This window comes from Pipistrellus hanaki (genome assembly GCF_964339955.1).
Source record: "Pipistrellus hanaki genome assembly, chromosome: 15".
Classification (NCBI taxonomy): Eukaryota; Metazoa; Chordata; class Mammalia; order Chiroptera; family Vespertilionidae; genus Pipistrellus; species Pipistrellus hanaki.
In genome coordinates, this window is record NC_140517.1 from 49475064 (window position 1) to 49497988 (window position 22925).

General features: G+C 59.8%; 1 protein-coding gene across 2 annotated transcripts; it reads left to right on the top strand.

The window, feature by feature from the left end:
• Positions 1-1282: 1282 nt before the first annotated feature.
• On the top strand, positions 1283-17650 carry TTYH1 (tweety family member 1). 2 transcript variants are annotated; one of them, XM_084906462.1, is made up of 14 exons: positions 1283-1481; positions 4739-4917; positions 7482-7593; positions 8296-8516; positions 11709-11804; positions 13270-13342; positions 13721-13796; positions 14161-14216; positions 14394-14486; positions 15112-15204; positions 16494-16636; positions 16765-16810; positions 17327-17407; positions 17495-17650. In XM_084906462.1, the coding sequence occupies exons 1-13, from the start codon at positions 1356-1358 to the stop codon at positions 17363-17365; spliced, it is 1353 nt and encodes a 450-aa protein (XP_084762588.1). In that variant the 5' UTR covers positions 1283-1355; the 3' UTR covers positions 17366-17407; positions 17495-17650. The 2 variants fall into 2 exon arrangements, with proteins under 2 accessions (XP_084762588.1, XP_084762587.1); XM_084906461.1 differs by lacking the exon at positions 16765-16810.
• The last annotated feature ends 5275 nt before the right edge of the window (positions 17651-22925 follow it).

The window sequence follows — 22925 nt, forward strand, 5'->3', positions numbered from 1 at the left end:
GAGTGGCGAGGGGTGGGGTACACTGAGTCATCCTTTGGGGAGGTTCTTCGACACCTGGGAGGGCCCTTGTGAAGACGGAATGCATGGGCCCTAGCTGATGTGGCTCAGTGGATAGAGCGTCAGCCTGTGGACTGAAGGGTTGCGGGTTCAATTCCCATCAAGGGCACCTACCTAGGTAGCAGGCTCCTCCCTGGCCCGGGCCCTGGTCGGTGCGGGTACAAGAGGCAACCAATCCGTGTGTCACTCTCACACCCATGGTTCTCTCTCTGTCTCTCTCCCTCCCTCCTCCTCCCCCTCCCTTCCACTCTCTCTAAAATTCAATAGAGCCCTAACCAGTGTGGCTCAGTGGATAGAATGTCAGCGTGCAGATTGAAGGGTCCAGGTTCGATTCCGGTCAAGGGCATGTACCTTGGTGCGGGCACATCCCCAGTGTGGGGTGTACAGGAGGCAGCTGATGGATGTTTCTCCCTCATCGATGTTTCTAACTCTATCCCTCCCCCTTCCTCTTTGTAAAAAATCAATAAACTATATATATATATATATATATATATATATATATATATATATATATATATATATATTAAATCTATTTAAAAAAATATCCTCAGGTGAGGATTTTAAAGAGAGAGAGAGAACTTCTTTAAAAAAAAGAAAAGAAAAGAAAAGAAAAGAAAAGGAAAGAAAAGAAAAGAAAAGAAAAGAAAAAGAGCCGAAACTGGTTTGGCTCAGTGGATAGAGCATCCGCCTGCGGACTGAGGGGTCCCAGGTTCGATTCCGGTCAAGGGCATGTACCTTGGTTGGGGGCACATCCCCAGTAGGAGGTGTGCAGGAAGCAGCTGATGGATGATTCTCTCTCATTGATGTTTCTAACTCTCTGTCCCTCTCTTCCTCTCTGTAAAAAATCAATAAAATATTTTTTTTAAATAAATGGAAAAATATCCTCAGGTGAGGATTAAAAAAGAGAGAGAGAACTTCTTAAAAAAAAGATAAGGGGACCCTTCGGTTGTAAGCGGACAGACACAATAGCAGGGACGACCTTCTAGGGATGGGGATGTGAAGGTACCTGTGCCGCCAGGGAAGAAGGAGGGGGGTCAGGAAGCAAAGCCGGGGACCTCCCACGGCGCCGCAGTGCCCGCCGCGGCCGCCAGGGGCAGCACCGAGCCCGCCCGGCGCGCCTCCCCTCCCTCCGCTCCTTCTCCGCCCCCCAATCCCCGCCCCCGCCCCCTTCCTCCTCCGGGCCCCGCTCCCCTGAGCCCGCCAGACCCCGCGCCGCCCGCCCGCGCCCCGCGCCGCCAGCCAGGCTCCCGCGGCCCGGCCTCAGCCCCGCAAGCTCGCCCGCCCTCCCCCCGGGGGCCATGGGGGAGCCCCCGGGCTACCGGCCCTCGGCCTGGGTGCACCTGCTCCACCAGCTGCCCCGCGCCGACTTCCAGCTCCGCCCGGTGCCCAGCGACTTCGCGCCGCGGGAGCCGGGGTACCAGCAGGTGGGAGCCGCGAGGGGACGGGGGCCGCGCGGGGGCCAGCTTTTGGGTGCTGGGAGGCCCAGGGGCCCCGGGTCATAGACCCACCCCTGGGCTCTCAGGGCGGTGGGGACTGGGCCCCGACTTCGGGGTGTCTGAGGGAGGAGGCGTGTGAAGCCCCAATTCCTGGAGGTTCCCCTGGGACAGGCGCTTGGGGAGACCAGACACCCCCACTCTGCTTACATAAAGGGATGGGGCTTGGGGTAACGGGATCCCTGAGTCCCCGAGGAGGAAGGGGACAGGGGGCCCTGAGACTCCAGGGTCTGGGGGCTTCCTGGGGAGGGGGGCGATGGCCAGGGCCATTAGGGGGGTGCGGGACAGGCGCCCTAAAAGTGACCCCTCCCTCCTGGGATGGATAGTGGTGAAGATGGGGCCGGGATTGGGGAACTGATGACGGTGGGGAGGTGATGAGAGGCTGGGGGTGCCCGGTTCTGGTTCTGGTTCTGGGACAGGGCTGAGACCTGGCATGGGGAAGGGGGAGAGGGGTGAGGGGGTGAGGATTGAGGGGTGAGGGCTGGACAGGGCAGCGAGGTGGGGGTGTCAGAAGAGGAGGCTGGGAGGGGGGCTCAGGGCGCTGGAGGGATGCGGTGGGTGAGCTGGGGGTGAGTGTGGTTTGGGGCGGGAAGGGGGACAGACACCCGTCTGGGGGATGGTGGGGTGGGAGGCTGAGGGAGCGCCAGGTCCCTGGGAAAGGGGCTCGGCCCCTGGAGGGGCCCCAGGACGGTCCCCTGACCCAGTTTCAGGCCAGTCCTTGACTTTGAGATGAACGGAGCCCGGCTGAGCCCAGGCGGTGGGGGGGCTGGAGGCGGGAGGTCCTGGGCCCCCCGGCGCGGTGGGTCCAGCCCCTGGTTCTGGGGTTCTGCTCCGGGGAGCTCCGGGGACTGGGGCTGGGAGCTGGGGCGCCTCGTTGGGGGTGGGGGTGGGGTCCCAGGACGCGGAGAAGAGGAGGCTGAGCTGTGAGTTCCGAGCTATTTGGGTCAGGGCTGGGCCAGCCCAGCCGCTCCTCCCTGTGCTGCGCGCGCCCTGTCCCCACAGAACCGAACCGAGTCCAGCCGAGCCCAGCCCCTCTCTCACGGCCTCCTGTCCCCACCGAACCGAACCGAACCGAGCCGAGCCCAGCCGAGCCCAGCCGAGCCGAGGCCAGCCCCTCTCCCACGGCCTCCGGTTACACAATCGCGGCCGCCAGCTCTCCCCCTGCTGCTCCCGCCACGGAGACCTTCCCCCGCGGAGCCCACACAGCCACGCGGGCGGACCTACCGCCTGACACACTCAGCAGGCTCCACACACACACACACACACTCACACTCAGACACACACTCAGACACTCACACACAGACACACACTCACATTCACACTTAGACACTCACACACACACACACACTCTCACACTCAGACACACACACACACACACTCACACTCACACTCATACACACACACTCACACTCAGACACTCACACTCACACACACTCACACATTCACACTTACACACACACACTCACAAACACACACACGGGAGCGGGGGGGACAGCTCTGGGACCCAGGCACAGACTCTTCCCACACGCCTGGGGCTGGCAGGCACTGCCCCCAGAGAGGTCACCGCATGGCTGGGACACAGTCAACAACTGGGTGACACCAAATTGGGGACACACTCACACACACACACACACACTCGCACAGATACACTCAGACACACACACACACACTCACACACACATACACTCAGACACACACATACACTCAGACACACACACTCACACACACATACACTCAGACATACACACCTTGCACTCAGACACACACACTCAGACACACACACACTCAGACACACATACTCAGACACACAAATGCACTCAGATACACACACTCTGACACACCCACACTCAGACACACACACACCCGGACATGCATACACTCAGACACACACATACACTCAGACATACACACTCAGACACTGACACACACAGATGTTCACTCATGCTCATGCAGATGCATACACACTCCTACATGCACAAATGTTTTCATGCTTACATGTACACAATACACACCCACACACATATTTACACATATGCATGCACACCTCTACACATACCTACACACACTTACACACCTATACATGCCCATACCCACACTTATATGTACACACACATGTATGCTCACACACTCACCTATCCACTCATTCTTGCACTCAGTCACACACACATTCACACACATACATTCGCACGCTCACGTTCATATTTACGCATCACACACCCTCTTTCTCTCTCACACCCTCCACCAGAGACCCACTTACACTCAAGGAATTGTGCCAAGAACACACGGACACCCACAGATCACTCTCACACCTGAAGGTACACACACACTCTTACCCCCCCAGACACACACGCGCGCGCGCGCGCGCACACACACACACACACACACACACACACAAAGGCAGAGACCTGCTTCGGTGGGAGCAGCATCATTGAGCCCCAAAGCCTGACTCTGCTCGGGGTGGTGTGCCCCTGTGCTGTGTGGCCCCAGGCGAACCCCTGCCCACTCTGGGCTCCTGTGATGGTGACAGGACCACAGCCTCCACCCCAGAACCCCACCCCGCGAGCAGCCCATTCCCCTGCGGGCTTCCCACCTCACACCCTCTCCCGCCCTGCCTGGGCCTCAGCCTCTGCCCCGGCTTAGTCTCCACCTGTCTCCATCTGTCTGTCTTCCCCGCCTCTGAGTCTCTCTCTCTCTCTCTCTCTCTCTCTCTCTCTCTCCTGCCTGCCCCCTGCTCTGTCTTCACGCTGGTTTCCCAGCCTCTCTCTGAGTCTTGCACACACACACACACACACACACACACTCAAACACACTCCCCGGTAACAGACCCACCCGTGGCGGGTGTGCAGAGCTCGGCAGCAGGGCACAGAGAGTGAGCCCTGCGTGGGGAGGACCAGCAGGGAGGACGGAGGAGGAACCCCCCACACACCCCACCCGCCCCCCATCCCACCGTCCCCGGTCGATGCTACATCCACCCACCTGGCCAAGGAGAGCCCTGAGGTTCAGAGAGGGCAGGGGCCCGCCCAGCATCACACAGCCTTGGAGGGCAGAGCAGCAGGGGCACCCAGGACCTGGGCCTCCCTCCAGGGCCCGGCTCCCCAGCTGCCAACGGGGAGGTCTGGGGACCCCATCGCTCCCCACAAACCTGGCCAGGGCGCCTCCCTGCTCCTCTGACGCCGCCCCTTCCCCAGGCCCTGCTGCTGGTGGCGGCCTTGGCCGGCCTGGGCCTGGGCCTCAGCCTCATCCTCATCGCTGCCTACCTCATCCGCGTCTGCTGCTGCCGGCCCCCCGAGCCCCCCGGCACCAAGAGCCCCCCGCCCGGGGGAGGCTGCGTCACCTGGAGCTGCATCGCCGCCCTTCTCGTCAGCTGGTAATGGGGCCCCAGGGCGGGCGGGCGTGGGCACGGGGCTCCCCAAGCTCTCTGCCAGGCTTCCGCGGGCCCCCTCCAAACCTGTCCCCATTGGATGGATGGAAAGACTGAGGCTCAGGAGCCCCCCGCCTCTCCCAGGGCAGCCGGCCTGGCAGGATGAGGTGGGGGGGGGGGTCAGAGCTGGGCAGTCCGACTGTGCTGCCCGGGGGAGGGATCTAGCACCATCCTGGCCTCAGTTTCCACATCTCTAAAATGGGTATCATGGCAACACCCACCTCCTGGTGGTTAACAGTGAATAGGAGAAGGCCGGCATTCGGCTCACAGCCGTACTTGGTTCATGTTCACGAGCTACCTCTCCTTGAGGACCTACTACGTGCCAGGAGATGCTGAGCAAGCCTGGCTAGGTCGCTGCCCTCATGGTGCTGATGTTCTGGTCCAGGAGACAGACCACCACCCCCTCCTGGCCCAGCCCTGAGCCAGTCCTCGTCCCCTGCCCCCCCACCCCCTGAAACCCTGCTGGACTCCGGGTTTGGATGTTGCCCCCGGTTCTGAAAGAGGAAGGCTCAGCCCTGGCCGGTGTGGCTAAGTGGATAGAGCATGGGCTTGCGGACCAAAGGGTCCCGGGTTCCATTCTGGTCAAGAGCAGGTACCTCTGTTTGCAGGCTCCTCCCTGGCCCTGGACCCTGGTCCCAGCACCTGCAGGAGGCACCCCATCGATGTGTTTCTCTCATAACGATATACCTCTCTCTTCCACTCTCTCTAAAAATCAATGGGAAAAATCCTCAAGTGAGAATTAAATTTTTTATTGATTTTTAAAATATATTTTATTGATTTTCTACAGAGAGGAAGGGAGAGGGAGAGAGAGAAACATCAATGAGAGAGAAACATCCATCAGCTGCCTCCTTCTCGCCTCCTACCTGGGATGTGGCCCCAACCAAGGCACATGACGTTGACCGGAATGGAACCTGGGACCCCTCAGTCCGCAGGCCGACGCTCTATCCACTGAGCCTTAACGGACTAGGGCAAGGATTACATTTTTAAAAATATATTTTATTGATTTCTTATAGAGAGGAAGAGTGAGTTAGAAACATCGATGAGAGAGAAACACCCGTCAGCTGCCTCCTGCACACTCCCCACTGGGGATGTGCCCACAACCAAGGTACATGCCCTTGCCCGGAATCGAACCTGGGACCCTCCAGTCCGCAGGCCGACGAACTATCCACTGAACCACACCGGCCAGGGCGAGGATTAAGTTTTTAAAAAGAAAAAAATGAGGAAGCTTCATTTCAAGGCCAGGGGCCCAAGTGGCAAACCCCAGGGGGAGCGCGAAGGAGAGCGCTTGACACCTCATACGCCCCAGGGGCCAGCCGCTGGGCGCACAGCCTGCGGACAGGGCCACCCCCACCGGGGCCGGCCGGACAGCTGTCCTGTCCCCCGGAGGAGGGCTCGGGAGGGAGACCAGCCGGGATCCGGGAGGGGCGGGGGTAGCCAGAAAGCCTGCCTCCCTCCCACCCCTGGCCCTGGCCCGGCTCTGCCTCTCCAGGGCGCAGGGACAGAGTCTGTGTTTGGGGAGGTGGAGAGGAGGGCAGTGTGGATGTGGGAGAGGCGGCTGGGTGGCCTGTGTCCAGGCTCTGGGGGCCGTGGGGGTGGCCGGGGAGGCAGCGGACAAAGGCCCGGTGGGGGAGAGCCCCGGCCGGCGGCCCCGGCCCTGGAACAAGGGCAGCTTTGTAGGATGGAAACAATGCGCGGGGGGCGCGCAGGGAGGGGCGGGCCTGCGCGCAAAGGGGGGTGGGAGGTCCGAGGGCGGGGGTGGGGGCGGGGGACCCGGGCTTCGAGCCTGGGAAGTGGGAGGACACCGGCTCCCCCGCCTCGGCCTGGCCCTGGCCCGCCGAGGAGGGACTCTGGGGTGCGGGGGATGGGCCCCAGGCCGAGGCCGGCCTACAATGGGGCTCTGTGTTGGCCGTGAAGGGGAGGAGGGGGAGGCGGGGCGGCCCACATTCCCTTGCTTGGCTCCCAGCTGGCCAGAAGCTTGGGTCCTGGGGTGGGAGGGGATTTGAGGGGGATGGCCTGGTGGGCGAGCTCCAGGCTCGGGTCCCCCAGGAAACCCCAGGCTGCGGGGGAGGGGGGGGCGGGCTGGACGGCGGAGGGACAGGTGCTGGGGACCCTGGGTGCGTGGGAAAAGATGGAGAGGAGGGGGAGGGGTGTGATGGGGGGAGGGGAGGGGCTGGGGGTGACGGGTTCGCTCCGGTGGTGCCAAGCGAGTTAAATCTGGGGTCCCCCCCTCCTCTCGCCGCCACCCCACCTCCCATTAGCATCACAATGACGTCTCTCAGGCCGGGGGTGGGAAGCCTTCCCGTTGCCGTGGCAACCCGGGCTGGAGCCGTTATTTTCCCACGATGGGCTGGACCAATCGGGGTGTGTTGTGTGTTGGGGTGGGGGGGGGGGGGAAATTGGGTGTGTGAGGACGACGTTGGGGGGTGGGAGTGGGGGAAGAGGGGAACAGCGGTCCCTCCTCGGATCCCAGGACCCAGTTGTGATTTCCCATCCCTCCCTCCTCCTCGCAGCGCGGGCATTGGCATCGGTTTCTATGGCAACAGCGAGACCAGCGATGGGGTGGCCCAGCTCAGCGCAGCGCTGCTGCAGGCCAACCACACGCTCAGCGCCGTGGACGCCCTGGTGAGGGGGCCGGGCAGCAGCGGAATGCAGACCCGGAGCCTAGACCCCAGACCCAACCTTGTGGGGCTGCGGGCTCAGAATTTCAGAACCCAGCGGTCCCGGCGGAGCCCACCCTGACTGCGCAAATCAGGGCCTCCCACGTGACCCCCCCCCTCCCCCACATTCACCCCTAGCCCAGACCCCAGACTTCTTCTCTTCAGAGCCCAAACCAGAGATCAAACACCAGGGACCCCTCCCCCCCCACCCTTTCCCCCACTCCAGCTCCCAGCCCAAATAGAGACCTGATTCTGGGCCCAAGTGGTGAGCCCCAGGGACCAGACCCAGGGGCCCCACTCCCGGGCCAGCCCCAGGATGAGACCAGCCTGACCCCGATACCCCAGATTCCTGTCCCGGGCAGACCCCAGACCACAAGACCCAGATGGGACCGCAGACTCATTTAGGCAGATGTGAACCTCACACATAGGACCGCACACGGGCTTCTCCTAGCCGGAGAGCCCCCTCTGGCCCTTTCTCAATCCCAGTCGCCCCAGATCCCAGGCACCAGCCCTTGCTTAACCCTCAGCTGGTCCCTGAGGCTCCATGCTGAGGCCCCCAAGTTTGCATTCCTCCTTCGCATCCCCGTCCCTCCCCCTCACCACCACCACCCCTGGGCCCCCTGAGCATGCCCGCCCGCCCCTGACCCAGCCCCTCCCTGGCCCCCAGGTGTCAGAGTCCGTGGAGAGGCTGGGCGAGGCGGTGCGGACGGAGCTGACCACCCTGGAGGAGGTGTTCGCCCAGCGCACGGAGCTGGTGGCCGCCACGCGGGGGGCTCGGCGGCAGGCGGAGGCCGTGGCCCAGCAGCTCGGGGGGCTGGCCTTCTGGCAGGGGGTGCCGCTGAGCCCCCTGCAGGTGGCCGAGGACGTGTCCTTCGTGGAGGAGTACAGGTGGGTGGGCAGGGCGGGCAGCGGGCAGCGGGCGATGCCTGGAGACACAGGTAGTGGGCATCTGGTGCGGGGAGGGGGGGAGGGGCGCGGGTCGCTGCTCGCTTAACGTCCCACAATGCACAGGGGGGTCCTCAGACAGGGCTGCCCGGCCCCAGTACGCAATGAAGAGACAGACTAAGGAAGTGGTCCACAAAACCGCGGCTCTCAAGCCACACGCGGCTCTTTGGCGCCTTGCATGTACCTCAATCAGATTGAGGACTTTTTAAAAAATATATATATTTTATTGATTTTTTTACAGAGAGGAAGGGAGAGGGATTGAGAATCAGAAACATCAATGAGAGAGAAACATCGGTCAGCTGCCTCCTGCACACTTCCCACTGGGGATGTGCCCGCCACCAAGGTACATGCCCTTGACTGGAATCGAACCTGGACCCTTCAGTCCACAGGCGGATACTCTATCCACTGAGCCAAACCAGTTTTGACAGGACTTAAATATATATATATATATATATATATATATATATATATATATATATATGATTGATTTTTTTATAGAGAGGAAAGGAGAGGAATAGAGAGTCAGAAACATCAATGAGAGAAACATTAATCAGCTGTCTCCTGCACACTCCCTACTGGGGATGCGCCCGCAACCAAGGTTCATGCCCTTGACCGGAATCGAACCTGGGACCCTTCAGTCCGCAGGCCGACGCTCCATCCACTGAGCCACACCTGTTTCGGCGATTGAGGACGTTTTTTAGCAAAGGCCAGCTTAGGAATACCCCTAATTAAGTTAGTAACAATGTACCTACCTATATAGTTTAAGTTTTAAAAATGTGGCTCTCCAAAGAAATTTCAATCGTGGCACTGTTGATATTTGGGTCTGTGGTTCATGAGTTTGCCGACCACTGGACTAAGGGATGCCCACACGCATGCCCAAGAATTCACCCATTTACCAGTTCCTCTGTTTATTTGTTTTAAATATATTTATATTGGTTTCAGAGAGGAAGGGAGGGGGAGAGAGAGACAGAAGCATCAATGATGAGAGTGAATAATTGATTGGCTGCCTCCTGCATGCCCCCTTTGGGGATGGAGCCCGAAACCTGGGCATGTGCCCTTGACCGGGATCAAACCCGGGACCCCTGAGTCCACAGTCTATCCAATGAGCCAAACCGGCTAGGACAGTGGTCGGCAAACTCATTAGTCAACAGAGCCTGCCCTCGGAGGAAGGGGGAGCTGGCATCACAGACATGGAGAGCAAAGGCCTGAGGTCACCTGGGGTCACCCAGGCACCCCAGTCCCTGCCAGCTTTGGGGGTCCCTCAGAACATGCTGTTTATCCAACCCCTGCCATGTGCTAGGCTCTGTGCCCGGGGCCTCACGTGTGTCCTCCTCTCGTCCGTGAATTATTATTGGTGGACACTGAGTTATTAAGTAACATCTAAAGGTCCTTTCAGTCCGCAGGCCAACGCTCCATCCACTGATACTTCTCACTCATTACCCTCATGTAACCTTTTTTTAAAAAAAATATTTTTTATCGCCCTAACCCCATGGTCAGCAAACTTCGGCTCGCGCCCTAACTGGTTTGGCTTAGCGGATAGCGCCTGGGCCTGCGAACTGAAGGGTCCCAGGTTCGATTCCAGTCAAGGGCATGTACCTTGGTTAAGGGCACATCCTCAGTAGGGGGTGTGCAGGAGGCAGCTGATCGATGTTTCTCTCTCATTGATGTATCTCTCTATTCCTCTCCCTCCCTCTCAGTGAAAAATCAATAAAATACATTAAAACAAACAAACAAACAAAAAAACACCTGTAGCTCTCGAGCCACATGCAACTCTTTGGCCCCTTGAGTGTGGCTCTTCCGCAAAATATCACAATCTGGGTGAGTCTATTTGGAAGAAGTGGCATTAGAAGAAGTTTATGTTTTAAAAATGTGGCTCTCCAAAGAAATTCCAGCGTTGTACTGTTGATATTTGGCTCTGTTGACTAATGAGTTTGCCAACCACTAGCCTAGCCAGTTTGGCTCAGTGGATAGAGCGTCCGCCTGGGGACTGAAGGGTCCCAGGTTCAATTCCGGTCAAAGGCATGTACCTTGGCTGCGGGCATATCCCCAGTGGGGGGGGTGTGGGAGGCAGCTGATGGATGCTTCTCTCTCATCGATGTTCCTAAACTCTCTATCCCTCTCTCTTCCTCTCTGTAATTGATTTCAGAGAAGAAAGGAGAGGGGGCGAAGGACAGAAACATCAATGAGAGAGAGAATCATGGATTGGCTGTCTCCTGCACACCCCACCCTGCAACCCAGGCATGTGCCCTGACAAGAATCGAACCATGACCTCCTGGTTCATAGGTTGATGCTCACCCACTGAGCCCCACCGGCCTGGCTCATGGCATCTTTGGAAGTAGGTGCTGTTGTCTCTCTTCCCCGTTCCCGGCGGGGAGACTGAGGCAGAGTTACTGAGACCCCCTCACACAGAGCTAAGCAGTGGAGGCCGGGCAGGCTGCCCCAGACGCCTTGCCCTTGGGCTGTTCAGTGAACAGGAGGCGGGTGGGGGCTGGGCCGCTGAGGCCGGTCACATGGGCAGGGTCACAGGTCACAGAGCTCCTGCGTGGTCCATTCAGGCCATGGTCCCAGGTGCCCCGACCCCGGGACCTGTGCTCTGGACTCCAGAGTCTGGAGAGAAGGCGAGGGTGGCCCGCCTCCCGAGTACCCATTTCTCAGATGAGCTGGGCAGTGGCCTGGGGACCTGGTGGTGGGCTGGGGGAGAGGGGGGGTGGCCATGGCTTCCTGCTGGATCTGGGGCCTGGGGCTGGTGAAAGATGAAATAGAGGGCCGGAGAACCAGGATACCAGGATACAGGCTTTATTGGAGAGAAGACCCCTGCTGGGCTGCCTTCCAGAGGGGAAAGAGGGGAGGAAAAGGGGCGGGGCTTAGGGCACTCGGCACACGCTGATTGGTGGTTTCATGTAAGGCACGTGATTAGGGACCTAGGGACTTAGGAATTGGGGGTTCTTAGGGTATTTGGCAGGTGCTGATGGTGGTTCAGTGTACAGTCCATATAAGGTGTTCAGGAATGTCCGCCGCAGGTGGAGTTTATGTCATTCTCTATCCATCACTTGGGGGACGGGAGGACCTATCAGCTGGGAGGCTGGATGTGCTTCCTCAGCTGCACCCCCTTTCTCTCCCCCCCCCGCCCCCCAGGTGGCTGGCCTACGTCCTCCTGCTGCTGCTGGAGCTGCTGGTCTGCCTCTTCACCCTCCTGGGCCTGGCCAAGCAGAGCAAGTGGCTGGTGATCATGTGAGTCTGGGCGCCCTTGCAGGCTCCTGTCCCTGAGCCGGGGCGGAGCTCCATCCCTCTGTGCTCCTGAGCGAGGGACCCCGAGTCTCCTCCCTCCCTCCCTCTGTGCTCCTGACCGAGGGACCCCGAGTCTCCTCCCGTCACCCCTCTGTGCTCCTGAGCCCTCCTCCCTCCACCCCTCTGTGCTCCTGAGCCCTCTCCCTCCACCCCTCTGTGCTCCTGAGCCCTCCTCCCTCCACCTCTCTGAGCTCCTGAGCCCTCCTCCCTCCACCCCTCTGAGCTCCTGAGCCCTCCTCCCTCCAGCCCTCTGTGCTCCTGAGCCCTCCTCCATCCCTCCCGCTGTTCTCCCGAGTGAGGGATCCCTGACCTCCTCCCTCGGGGCTCCCACTGGCTCCTTCCTGCATCCCATGAACCTCTATCACCCCCATGGAGTACCTGGGCGGGCAGGTGGCCAGCTCAGGGACAGAAACCAGACCTGGAGCCACCAGGAGGGGCCCGCCGTGTGGATGAGGGACCAGAGCTGGGATGTGACCATGCATGAGGCTGCGTGGCCTTGGCGTGGCCTTGGCGTGGCCTTGACGTGGCCTTGACATGGCTTTCGGGCTCGTTCTGTGTGCCCCACGCCCTCCTGGAATGCTGGCACCTGCCTCAGGAGAAGGCACTTTCCTTCCATTGAACAGGGGAAGAGGGGGGAGATTCGGGCAGAGAGGCTGGGCCACTTGCCTGAGGCTGCCCAGCCAGGCAGTGCTGGCGCTGGGGTCCACTCACTCCGCTGGCCTGTCCCATTGGGAGGAGCCCTGCCTCCTGCCTGCCCCTGGGCCGCTGTCCCGAGTGGGGAGGGGGCTGTGCTGGTGCCCACGTGGTCTCCACTCTCCCCCAGGGCCTTGGGGATGGTAAACCTGGCCCTGGTAGATCAGGGCATGGATTGGGCCCCCCGGACGCCCGTCATGCCTGCTGCCCACCCTCCAGTGCTACCCCCCCCCCCTTGCAAACCCCATCCCCAGGGAGAAACTGGGAGGAGATGTCAGCCCTGGAGCCGTCTCCACTCCTGGGAGGAGCAGTCTTGGGGGGCAGGTGGCTACCCAAGGGAGAGCCTGGGGATGGGGGTGGGGATGAAGGGGTCTGGCAAAATTCACAGCCCAGAAAGGGGGCCCAGAGGAGGGCAGGAGTACTCTCAGGTCCCAGAGGGTGGGGCAGAGCTGGGCTGGGTCCTGCCCACCCAGGACTCTTCTCACTGCCCCCCCACAATCCCCATCCCCACCCCTGCCTCCTGGGCAGGGACCAGATGTCCAGTCTGACATCGGCCACCTCAGGCCCACCCACCCCTCCACCTTCTCCGCCCCTAATTCTGACCCTCCAGGCTCCAGAGGTTGGGGGTGAGCTGAGATGGGGTTTGGGGTGGGGACAGGGACGAGGCCAGGGGAAGAGATGCAGGGCCCCGAGTCCAATCCCTCCTGCCCCCCAGGATGACGGTGATGAGCCTCGTGGTCCTGGTGCTGAGCTGGGGCTCCCTGGGCCTGGAGGCTGCGACCGCCGTGGTGAGTCAGAGGCCGGGCCCCGGATCCGGGGGGCGGGAAGGGGGGTGTCACAGGTTCTGAGGTTAAAGGACTAGTTTTCTGGTCCTAAAGGCCTGGGGGCCTTGGTCTGAGGGAGGAGGAGGGCTGGGGCCTGGGCTCCTGGGTCTGAGGGAGGAGGGCTGGGGACCTGGGCTCCTGGGTCTGAGGGAGGAGGGGTTGGGGGGCTGGGCTCCTGGGTCTGAGGGAGGAGGCTGGGGGCCTGGGCTCCTGGGTCTGAGGGAGGAGGGCTGGGTTCTGGACTCCTGGGTCTGAGGGAGGAGGCTGGGGTCACTCAGCCCATGGGGGTGTGGCATTGGGGCGGCTTCTGGCCTGAGCCCCCTTTCCTGCTGCCCCTCCCAGGGCCTCAGCGACTTCTGCTCCAGTCCCGACACCTACATCCTGAACCTGACTCAAGAGGAGACGGGGCTTGACTCAGGTGACCCCAGGGGTCCGGTGCACCCTCGGATGCTCAGGCCTCTGTGTCCCATCCTGTCTGGGGTGGGGGTTAGGGGGTTCCACGCTGTCACCTCGGCCCCTTGGGTCCCTGAGGCTCTCAGCACCTCCTGGGTGGGCTGGAGGAGACGGAGGGACGAAGATGCTGGGCTCAGGAGGGGGGCGGGGCATGAGGGATGGGGGATCTGGCCACATGGAGAAACCTGCAGTCTGGTCCAGGGAGGACCTCGGCAGCAGGTGGAGTGTGGAGACTGGGGGAGCAGCCGGGCCCTGGGAGCTCAGGGGGGCCCCCAGCTGGGGAGGGGCCCCTCCCAGCTCACGGCCCCCCCTCTTCCCTCCCGCCTCAGACATCCTGAGCTATTATTTCCTCTGCAACCAGGCCGTCCCCAACCCCTTTCAACAGGTGAGGGCTGCGGCTGGGGAACCGGGTGGAGGGGGCGGGGCAGGGGCCTTGGCCTGGACTGCAGGGTCCTGGGGGAGCATGGAGGCGCCAGGGACCCCAGTCCTGTGTCTCGGGGGAGGAGTGGGCCGGGGGCGTGGACTCCGGCGTCCTCCGTCCTCTCTCCCTGTGTTCCTGCAGAGGCTGACCCTGTCCCAGAGGGCACTGGCCAACATCCACTCCCAGCTGCAGGGCCTGGAGCGAGAGGCTGTGCCCCAGTTCCCTTCCGCGCAGGTAGGCGGCGCTGCGCCCACAACGGGCTCCCAGGGAGAGGGCGGGGCCAGATCTGTGAGCGTGGCCCTGAGATATGGGCGTGGCCACGGAAAGGATGGGTCGGTGGGCGTGGCCCTGAGATATGAGCGGGGCCAAAGACAGGACTGGGCACCAAAAGGGCTTGTTTGATGGGCGTGGTCAGGAGGTGGGCGTGGCCCTGAACTATGGGCGGGGCCCGCTGAAAGGGCGGGTCGGTAGGCGTGGCTGTGGGTGGGGCATGGTAATTAATAAATCTGGGCGTGGCCCTGAGATATGGGTGTCCACAGGATGGACAGGGGCACCAATAGGGCATGGTCAGGAAGTGGGCGTGGCCATGAGACCCAGTTGGTGGGCGTGGTCCTGAACTATGGGCGGGGCCCATTGATAGGGCATGTCGGTGGGCGTGGCTGTGGGTGGGGCATGGTGGTTAATAGATCTGGGCGTGGCCTTGCGGTGTGGGTGGGCGGGCCCGGAGGGTTGCATTGGTGTGCCGGGGCGTTACCTAAATAAAGGGGCGTGGCCTGGACTGTGGGCGGTGCCTGGAGAGATGGGCGGGGCCCGGCCAGGGACAGGTCCCAGGTGGGCTAAGGACCCCTTCCCACCGCAGAAACCTCTGCTGTCCCTGGAGGAGACCTTGAACGTGACGGAGGGAAACTTCCACCAGTTGGTGGCGCTACTGCACTGCCGAGGCTTGCACAAGGTGACCCAGGACCCCGCCCCACCTCATTCTCTGCCTGGACCCCAAAGGCCTGCTCCCTCTCTCCCACCGGCCAGGCTTTTCCCACTACCCCCCTCCCCCCAGAGATCCAGTTATCTGTCTTAAACTGTTGTTTATATGTCATACACTATTCTCTACCCATTAGCCATCTGTCCATCTGTCTGCTAGAATCCTTCCTTATTTCCTGCCCTCCTCCCTCTCTCTCCACCCCTCATCCCGGCTCTGTCCTCATTTCCCACTTCCCACTTCAGCCCACCCACTCTCCTCCCTGTCCCCCCTCTCTCTCCCTCCCTCCCTCTCTGTCTCCCCGTCTGCACTTAGTGAGCTCTGGAGGGAGGTCACCGACTTCTCTGTGCCTCAGTGTCCTCACTTACAGGGCTGGGATTCAGGGTGAATGCATGCTGTCATCCTGCCAGGGCAGGGACGGGCAGGACACCCCGGAGAGAGGGAGCCCGGGGTCCCACAGCTCCGATGCCGGCGGGGTGGCCCCGGCAGGCGCGGCCCCTGACTCTCCGCCTCTTCATCCGTGAGATGAGGGCGTCCGGACCTGCTAGGCGGGGCTGTGTGAGGGTTCAGGAACATCAGCCGTCCCATGCATGCCCGTGGGCTGCGCTGAGTGGGGGCTCAGGGCTATTTAGGGGTGGTGACTCACTGGGCCCTGGGGCCCTCGTGAGTAATGCCGTAAAGAAGGAGTTGCTGTTATTGTCTGTCTGGCAGACTTGGACGGGGAGGTACACAGGGCTGGGTCACCTGAGGTTGGGGGGGGGGTCCCCTGCGCTCCACGGAGGCAGGGAGCTGGTTCCAGGCCCTCGCCCCCCTTGTTCCCCATCCCATGGCCCCCCAGCCAGGCGGTCCCCAGTCTTGTCACTTCTGTCTCCTGGATGTTCATCCGCTGTCACCCCGCCCCCCAACCCCAGGGCTCTGCTGCAGCTCAGGCCAGGGGCATGTGGCCCAGGGACACAGGGCAGTGCATGGGGGTGCATCTGGTTGTCACAAATGGGGCGGGAAGAGGGTTCTCAGATCCGCAAGAGGCCCGGATCCGAGGTCCTCCCTGTGGGTGTGATAATGACAGCGACCAGAGCCCCTACTGTGCGCCAGACGCTTCCTGTGTGCCAGACGTAGGACGGGTGGGGAAACTGAGGCACAGAGAGGCTGAGGGACTTGCCCAGCATGGCACAGCAAGAGTGAGGGCAGTGTGAGTGGCGGGTGTATGGGGAGGGGAGGGAAGGGGTCTTGCCCGCTGATGGCCTAACCCCACCCCCACCCCCCAGGACTACAGCGCCGCCCTGCGGGGCCTGTGCGAAGACGCCCTCGAGGGCCTGCTCTTCCTGCTGCTCTTCTCCCTCCTGTCCGCCGGGGCCCTGGCCACCGCCCTCTGCAGCCTGCCCCGCGCCTGGGCCCAGTTCCCACCCAGGTCAGGGGGGGACGGAGGAGGTGGGAGGAGGCCACGAGGTGGGGGGTGGGGGTGTCCTGTTGGGGGGACAGCCTCCTGATGCATTCATTACCCATCCTCCTCCTCTGCCACTCCCCCCTACCCCCCAGTGATGACTATGATGACACAGACGATGACGATCCTTTCAACCCTCAGGTACTGGGCTCCTGGGTCTGAGGGAGGAGGGGCTGGGGGCCTGGGCTCCTGGGTCCGAGGGAGGAGGGCTGGGGGCCTGGGCTCCTGGGTCTGAGGGAGGAGGGCTGGGGGCCTGGGCTCCTGGATCCGAGGGAGGAGGGCTGGGGGCCTGGGCTCCTGGGTCTGAGGGAGGAGGGCTGGGGGCCTGGACTCCTGGGTCTGAGGGAGGAGGGGCTGGGGGTCTGGACTCCTGGGTCTGAGGGAGGAGGGCTGTGGCCTAGACTCCTGGGTCTGAGGGAGGAGGAGGCTGGGGGCCTGGGCTCCTGGGTCTGAGGGAGGAGGGCTGGGGGCCTGGGCTCCTGGGTCTGAGGGAGGAGGGCTGTGGCCTAGACTCCTGGGTCTGAGGGAGGAGGCTGGGGGCCTGGGCTCCTGGTCTGAGGGAGGAGGAGGCTGGGCTCCTGGGCCTGAGGGTGGAGGCGGGGCCCACTCCACAAACCAGATGCCCATGTCACGCCTCCTCTGACCCCCAACCCCCAGGAATCCAAGCGCTTCGTGCAGTGGCAGTCATCTATCTGAGCCTCTTCTCCGCGCCCGACGGGAGCCTGTGCCCCCGCCCCGGTGAGCAAGGGAGGGACCCAGGTTCTGGGGTGGCCTTCCTGCATGGCCTTCCCACCGGCCCGTCACCGCCTCTGTCTCTCTCTGCAGCTCCTTCCCGGGCTGCCGGAGAAGGCCCCACTAACCAGCCTGACCGGGCTCCCCCGCTAACCACGGCCCGGCCACGCCACGGCCACGCCAGGGCCACGGCCACGGCCACGGCCCCCAGACAGGATGCCCCCGCCCGCCTCGCCCCCGGCCCATAGCCCGTAGCCTGGAGGCCGGGGCCCAGGGCCCGCCCCGGAGGACACGAGCCCCCACCCCCACCCCCACCCCCGTCCCCCACGCCCCGGTGGGCGGGCGCAGGGACTCTGATCTCCACTTGTGGCACTAACTTGGGAATGGGTTGATTTGAAATAAAAGGGAAGACTTTATTTTACAAGCAGCTCTCTCCCCTTCCTCTCTCCCCCCTCCCCGGTCTGGCCTCCTGGTTGGGTGGGGAGACCCGCCCCTTCAGCTCGGCCCCCTGGAGTTTCTGACCCAGGCCAGGCTCTGCAGGGGTTCTGAACTCCTGGGATTGCTATTCACACACACACACACACACACACACACACACACACACTCACACACACACACCAGGCTCTGCAGGGGTTCTGAACTCCTGGGATTGCTATTCACACACACACACACACACACACACACACACACACACACCAGGCTCTGCAGGGGGTCCACAGGGATTGCTATTCACACACACACACACACACACACACCCCAGGCTCTGCAGGGGTTCTGAACTCCTGGGATTGCTATTCACACACACACACACACACACACACACACACACCAGGCTCTGCAGGGGGTCCACAGGGATTGCTATTCACACACACACACACACACACACACACACCCCAGGCTCTGCAGGAGTTCCTAAGGGATTGCTATTCACACACACACACACACACACACACACACCAGGCTCTGCAGGGGTTCGGAAGGGATTGCTATTCACACACACACACACACACACACACACACACACACACCACTCCCCCTGATTCTAAAAGCAGCGCGTGTCCTGACGTGGGAAGGCGGCCATCCCCGGCCGGAACAGGCAGCCGGAAATAGGCCTCGGGCGTGAAGATGGCAGAAGGAGCTTCAGGCAGGTGGGAAGGAGCTGGGCGCTAACAGGACGGTAGCAAACACTCCACACAAGAGGGGCGACACCTCTAAATGCAGACTGGGGCGGCGCCTGCAAGGGAAGGCGGGGGATGTGGGGTGGGGTGGGGGCGGGGGGTGTCAAGGGCAGCTTCTCATCGGCCCTCTCTCTCAATCCTGAAACTTACCCTGGCCGGTGTGGCTCGGTTGGCTGGAGCCTTGTCCTGGGCAGTGAGAGGTCACCAGCTTTTTTTTTTTTTTTTTTTTTTTTTTAATATATATATATTTTATTGATTTTTACATAGAGGAAGGGAGAGGGATAGAGAGTTAGAAACATCGATGAGAGAGAAACATCCATCAGCTGCCTCCCGCACACCCCCTACTGGGGATGTGCCTGCAACCAAGGTACATGCCCTTGACCGGAATCAAACCTGGGACCCTTCAGTCCGCAGGCCGACGCTCTATCCACTGAGCCACACCGGTTTCGGCGAGGGGTCGCCAGCTTTGATGTCAGGGCACCTGCCTGGGTTGTGGGGCCCGATCCCTGGCAGCCGATGGATGGTTCTCTCTCATGGATGTTTCCCCCTCTCCCTTGTTCTCTAAACAAACAAACAAACAACCCCCCAAAAAAAATTCTTAAAAAAAAGATAAATATCACATGACCTCACTCATTTGTAGAATATAGTGAACAACATAAACCGATGGACAAAAACAGATCCAGAGACAGAGAAGCATCGATCAGATGCTCAAACCTTAGAGGGAAGGCAGGGGAGGGCGGGGGTGAGGGGGGAGAGATCAACCGAAGGCTGTGTATGCATGCACATAGGCCTAACCCCGTGGTCGGCAAACTCGTGAGTCAGCAGAGCCAAATGTCAATAGGACAACGACTGAGATTTCTTTTGAGAGCTGAAAACCGACTTCCGCGCATGGGCCACGAAGTTTCCATCGCACTGTATGTGGTATTTTGTGGGAGAGCCACACTCAAGGGGCCAAAGAACCACACGTGGCTCGCGAGCCGCAGTTTGCCGACCACTGGCCTAACCAATGGGCACAGGGGGTGAGGGCAGGATTGGGGGAGGGTGGAGGTGGCAATAAGGGGATATGGACACATATGTAATACCTTAATCAATAAAATAAAATTTAAAAAGTCGAGCCGAAACCGGTTTGGCTCAGTGGTAGAGCGTCGGTCTGTGGACTGAAAGGTCCCAGGTTCGATTCCAGTCAAAGGCATGTACCTTGGTTGCGGGCACATCCCCGGTAGGGGGTGTGCAAGAGGCAGCTGGTCGATGTTTCTCTCTCATCGACGTTTCTAGCTCTCTATCCCTCTCTCCTCCTCTCTGTAAAAAATCAATAAAATATATTTAAAAAGAAAAAAGGAAAAAAAAAAAAAAGCCGAGACTGGTTTGGCTCAGTGGATAGAGCGTCGGCCTGCGGACTGAAAGGTCCCAGGTTCGATTCCGGTCAAGGGCATGTACCTTGGTTACGGGCACATCCCCCGTAGGGGGTATGCAAGAGGCAGCTGATCGATGTTTCTAACTCTATCCCTCTCTCTTCCTCTCTGTAAAAAAATCAATAAAATATATTTTTAAAAAATAAAATAAAGAAAAAAAAAGTGGGGGAAAAAAATTTTTCTGAAATCCAAAGAGCAGCCGCACCTGACCCGCCCTGGCACGGGTCGCTCGGAGACGATGTCCCCACCTGGTGGCCGTATTCACCTGCTTCCTGCGGGAACACGGACGGGGATGCTTGCACCTGTCCTGCGGGGTCCTGAGGGGACCAGGTGCCCTGTGGGCTATACGCCACGTTGCCCCTCGAAACTGAAAACCCCCGTATCCAAACACGCACACGGGGACGTTCCGGGGGGTTTCGGGATCAGGGCTTGTTGGTCTCGAATGCCCCGTGCCCCCTCATTATTTCCGGTTTGCAAACAGCAAGGGATGTTCAAGGCAGCTTTCGATGTGAGGGCCTGAAGCTGGGAAAGAGAAACCCACTCCGATTTCGGGGGGCTGGGGACCTGGGAACTACCTGTACGGACTTCCATCCAGTGACTGTGCCTTGTGACCCTAGGGGCCAGCCCTGTGCTATTGGGGCTGCTTTGCTCTCTAACACTGCCCCCTAGTGGCTGAGACCGGGTCCTGAAGCGGAAGTGTGTGCTGACTGATGTTGGCTGGATGTTTGCAAACTACCCAGTGACTCAGGCGGCCTGGGACTGATTTCCCGCCAATGAACCTGGCCCGACATTTAAAAAAAAAGTAAATATTTTTCCTCGCAGGCATGGCTCTGTGGTTGAGCGTCGACCTGTGAACCAGGAGGTCAGGGTCCGATTCCTGGTCAGGGCCCAGGCCCGTGTTGCAGGCTGGATCCCCAGTGGGGAGGGGCGTGCAGGAGGCAGCCCATCAGTGATTCTATCTCACCAGGAATGTTTCTACTCTCCCTTCCTCTCTGAAATCAATAAACATATATTAAAAACAAAAAAGTAAATCTTTTGCCAAAATCGGTGTTCTCAAGTGGTTAGAGCGTCGGCCTGCAGACTCGAGGGTCCCAGGTTCGATGCCAGTCAAGGCCATGTACCTTGGTTGTGGGCACATCCCCAGTGGGAGGTGTACAGGAGGCAGCTGATTGATGATTCTCTCTCATCGATGTTTCTGACTCTTCATCTCACTCTCTTCTTCTCTGTAAAAAAAAAATCAATAAAATATATACATATTTTTAAAAGGAAATCTTTATTTTAAAATAACATATGAGCAGTTTCGCTGCCAAGCAAGATGAGCAGAGACTTGGATTTGCCCGCCTTCATGAAACAGCCCCAAACCAGACGAAATACGTGCAGCAATGACGGTGCTCACGACTCCGGGCATCAGTCCAGGGCGGAGAGCGATCCTGGGGAGAAGCTGGGCCCCCCACATCCCCACCATCAGAGCGTTTCCCGCTGCGGGACTTGGAGGGGAACTGAGCCACAGCGCCTCCCAGAGGCCCTGAGAAAACTGCTCTAAAAAACCAAGTCTTACAAATGCTCAAACCCAAAGAAGGCAGGAAAAGAGGAAGAGGCGCCCGGCTTTGGGGTGGCTCCGTGGTTGAGCATAAACCTATGAACCCAGAGGTCACGGTTTGATTCCCGGTCAGGGCACATGCCTGGGTTGAGGGCTCGATCCCCAGTGTGGGGGGGGGACGAGGCAGCTGATCCATGATTCTATATCATCATTGATGTTTCTCTCTCTGAAAAAAAAATACGTAAAAAAATTAAGTAAAAAGGGGAAAGGGGAGCAAAGGAAGGTCTGTGTAGCAGCTCACTCTGTCTCTCTGCTTCACTAACAAACTCTAAAGTAAAGCAGAATAAAAAAGAAACACAACAAATAGAAATCCTTAGCAAGCCGATAGGTTCAAACATAATCACACCAATGATCACTTTCAAGAACGGTGACGTACACTGCTTTTAAAAGGCAGAGAGCCCTGTCCGGTTTGGCTCAGCGGAGAGAGCGTGGGCCTGCGGACTGAAGGGTCCCAGGTTCGATTCCGGTCAAGGGCATGTACCTTGAGTGCGGGCACATCCCCAGTAGGAGGTGTGCAGGAGGTGGCTGATAGATGTTTTTCTGTCATCAATATTTCTCTCTCTCCCTCTCCCTTCCTCTCTGTAAAAAGAAAATAGCAATCAAATATATTTTAAAACATTAAAGGCGGAGATTGCAGGCTTGGGGAGAAAGAAAGCTCCAACTAGATGTTGGGTATAAGGACCCACCTTAGATACAGGGGGACAAACGACAGGGACCCTAAACACTGAATGCACTGTGGTCCCCTGGGTTGGACTCAGCGACATCGGCGGGAAAAGTGGCGACATTCACATTAAATCGCCGTCCAGTTAGCCAAGTGCCAACGTGGGCTTCTTCGTTGTAACGGATCTTACAGTCACGGGAGGTGAGGGCATCGGGGACCCTGGGAGCAGGGTATGCGGGCCCCGCACTCCCGCAGCCTTTCTGCGAATCTACAAGGACTCTGAGGGCCACAGCAGGAGACGCAGGGCCAATGGGAACGGGTGTGACAGCAGGAGCTGGGCAGGAAGCCGCTGGGACCCGTCGCGCACCTGGACTGCGTCATCTCATCCGGGTCCTGGAGGGAGACACTTGCGAGTTTAGTTAGGAGAAGTTTTTTTAAAAAAAAAACAGACCTGGCCGAGACAGGTTTGGCTCAGTGGATAGAGCATCGGCCTGCGGGGTCCTGGGTTCGATTCTGATCAAGGGCATGGACCTTGGTGGCGGGCACATCCCCAGTGGGGGGTGTGCAGGAGGCAGCTGATGGATGTTTCTCTCTCATCGATGTTTCTAACTCTCTATCCCTCTCTGTAAAAAAAAATCAATAAAATATATATTTAAAATAAATAAATAAGTAA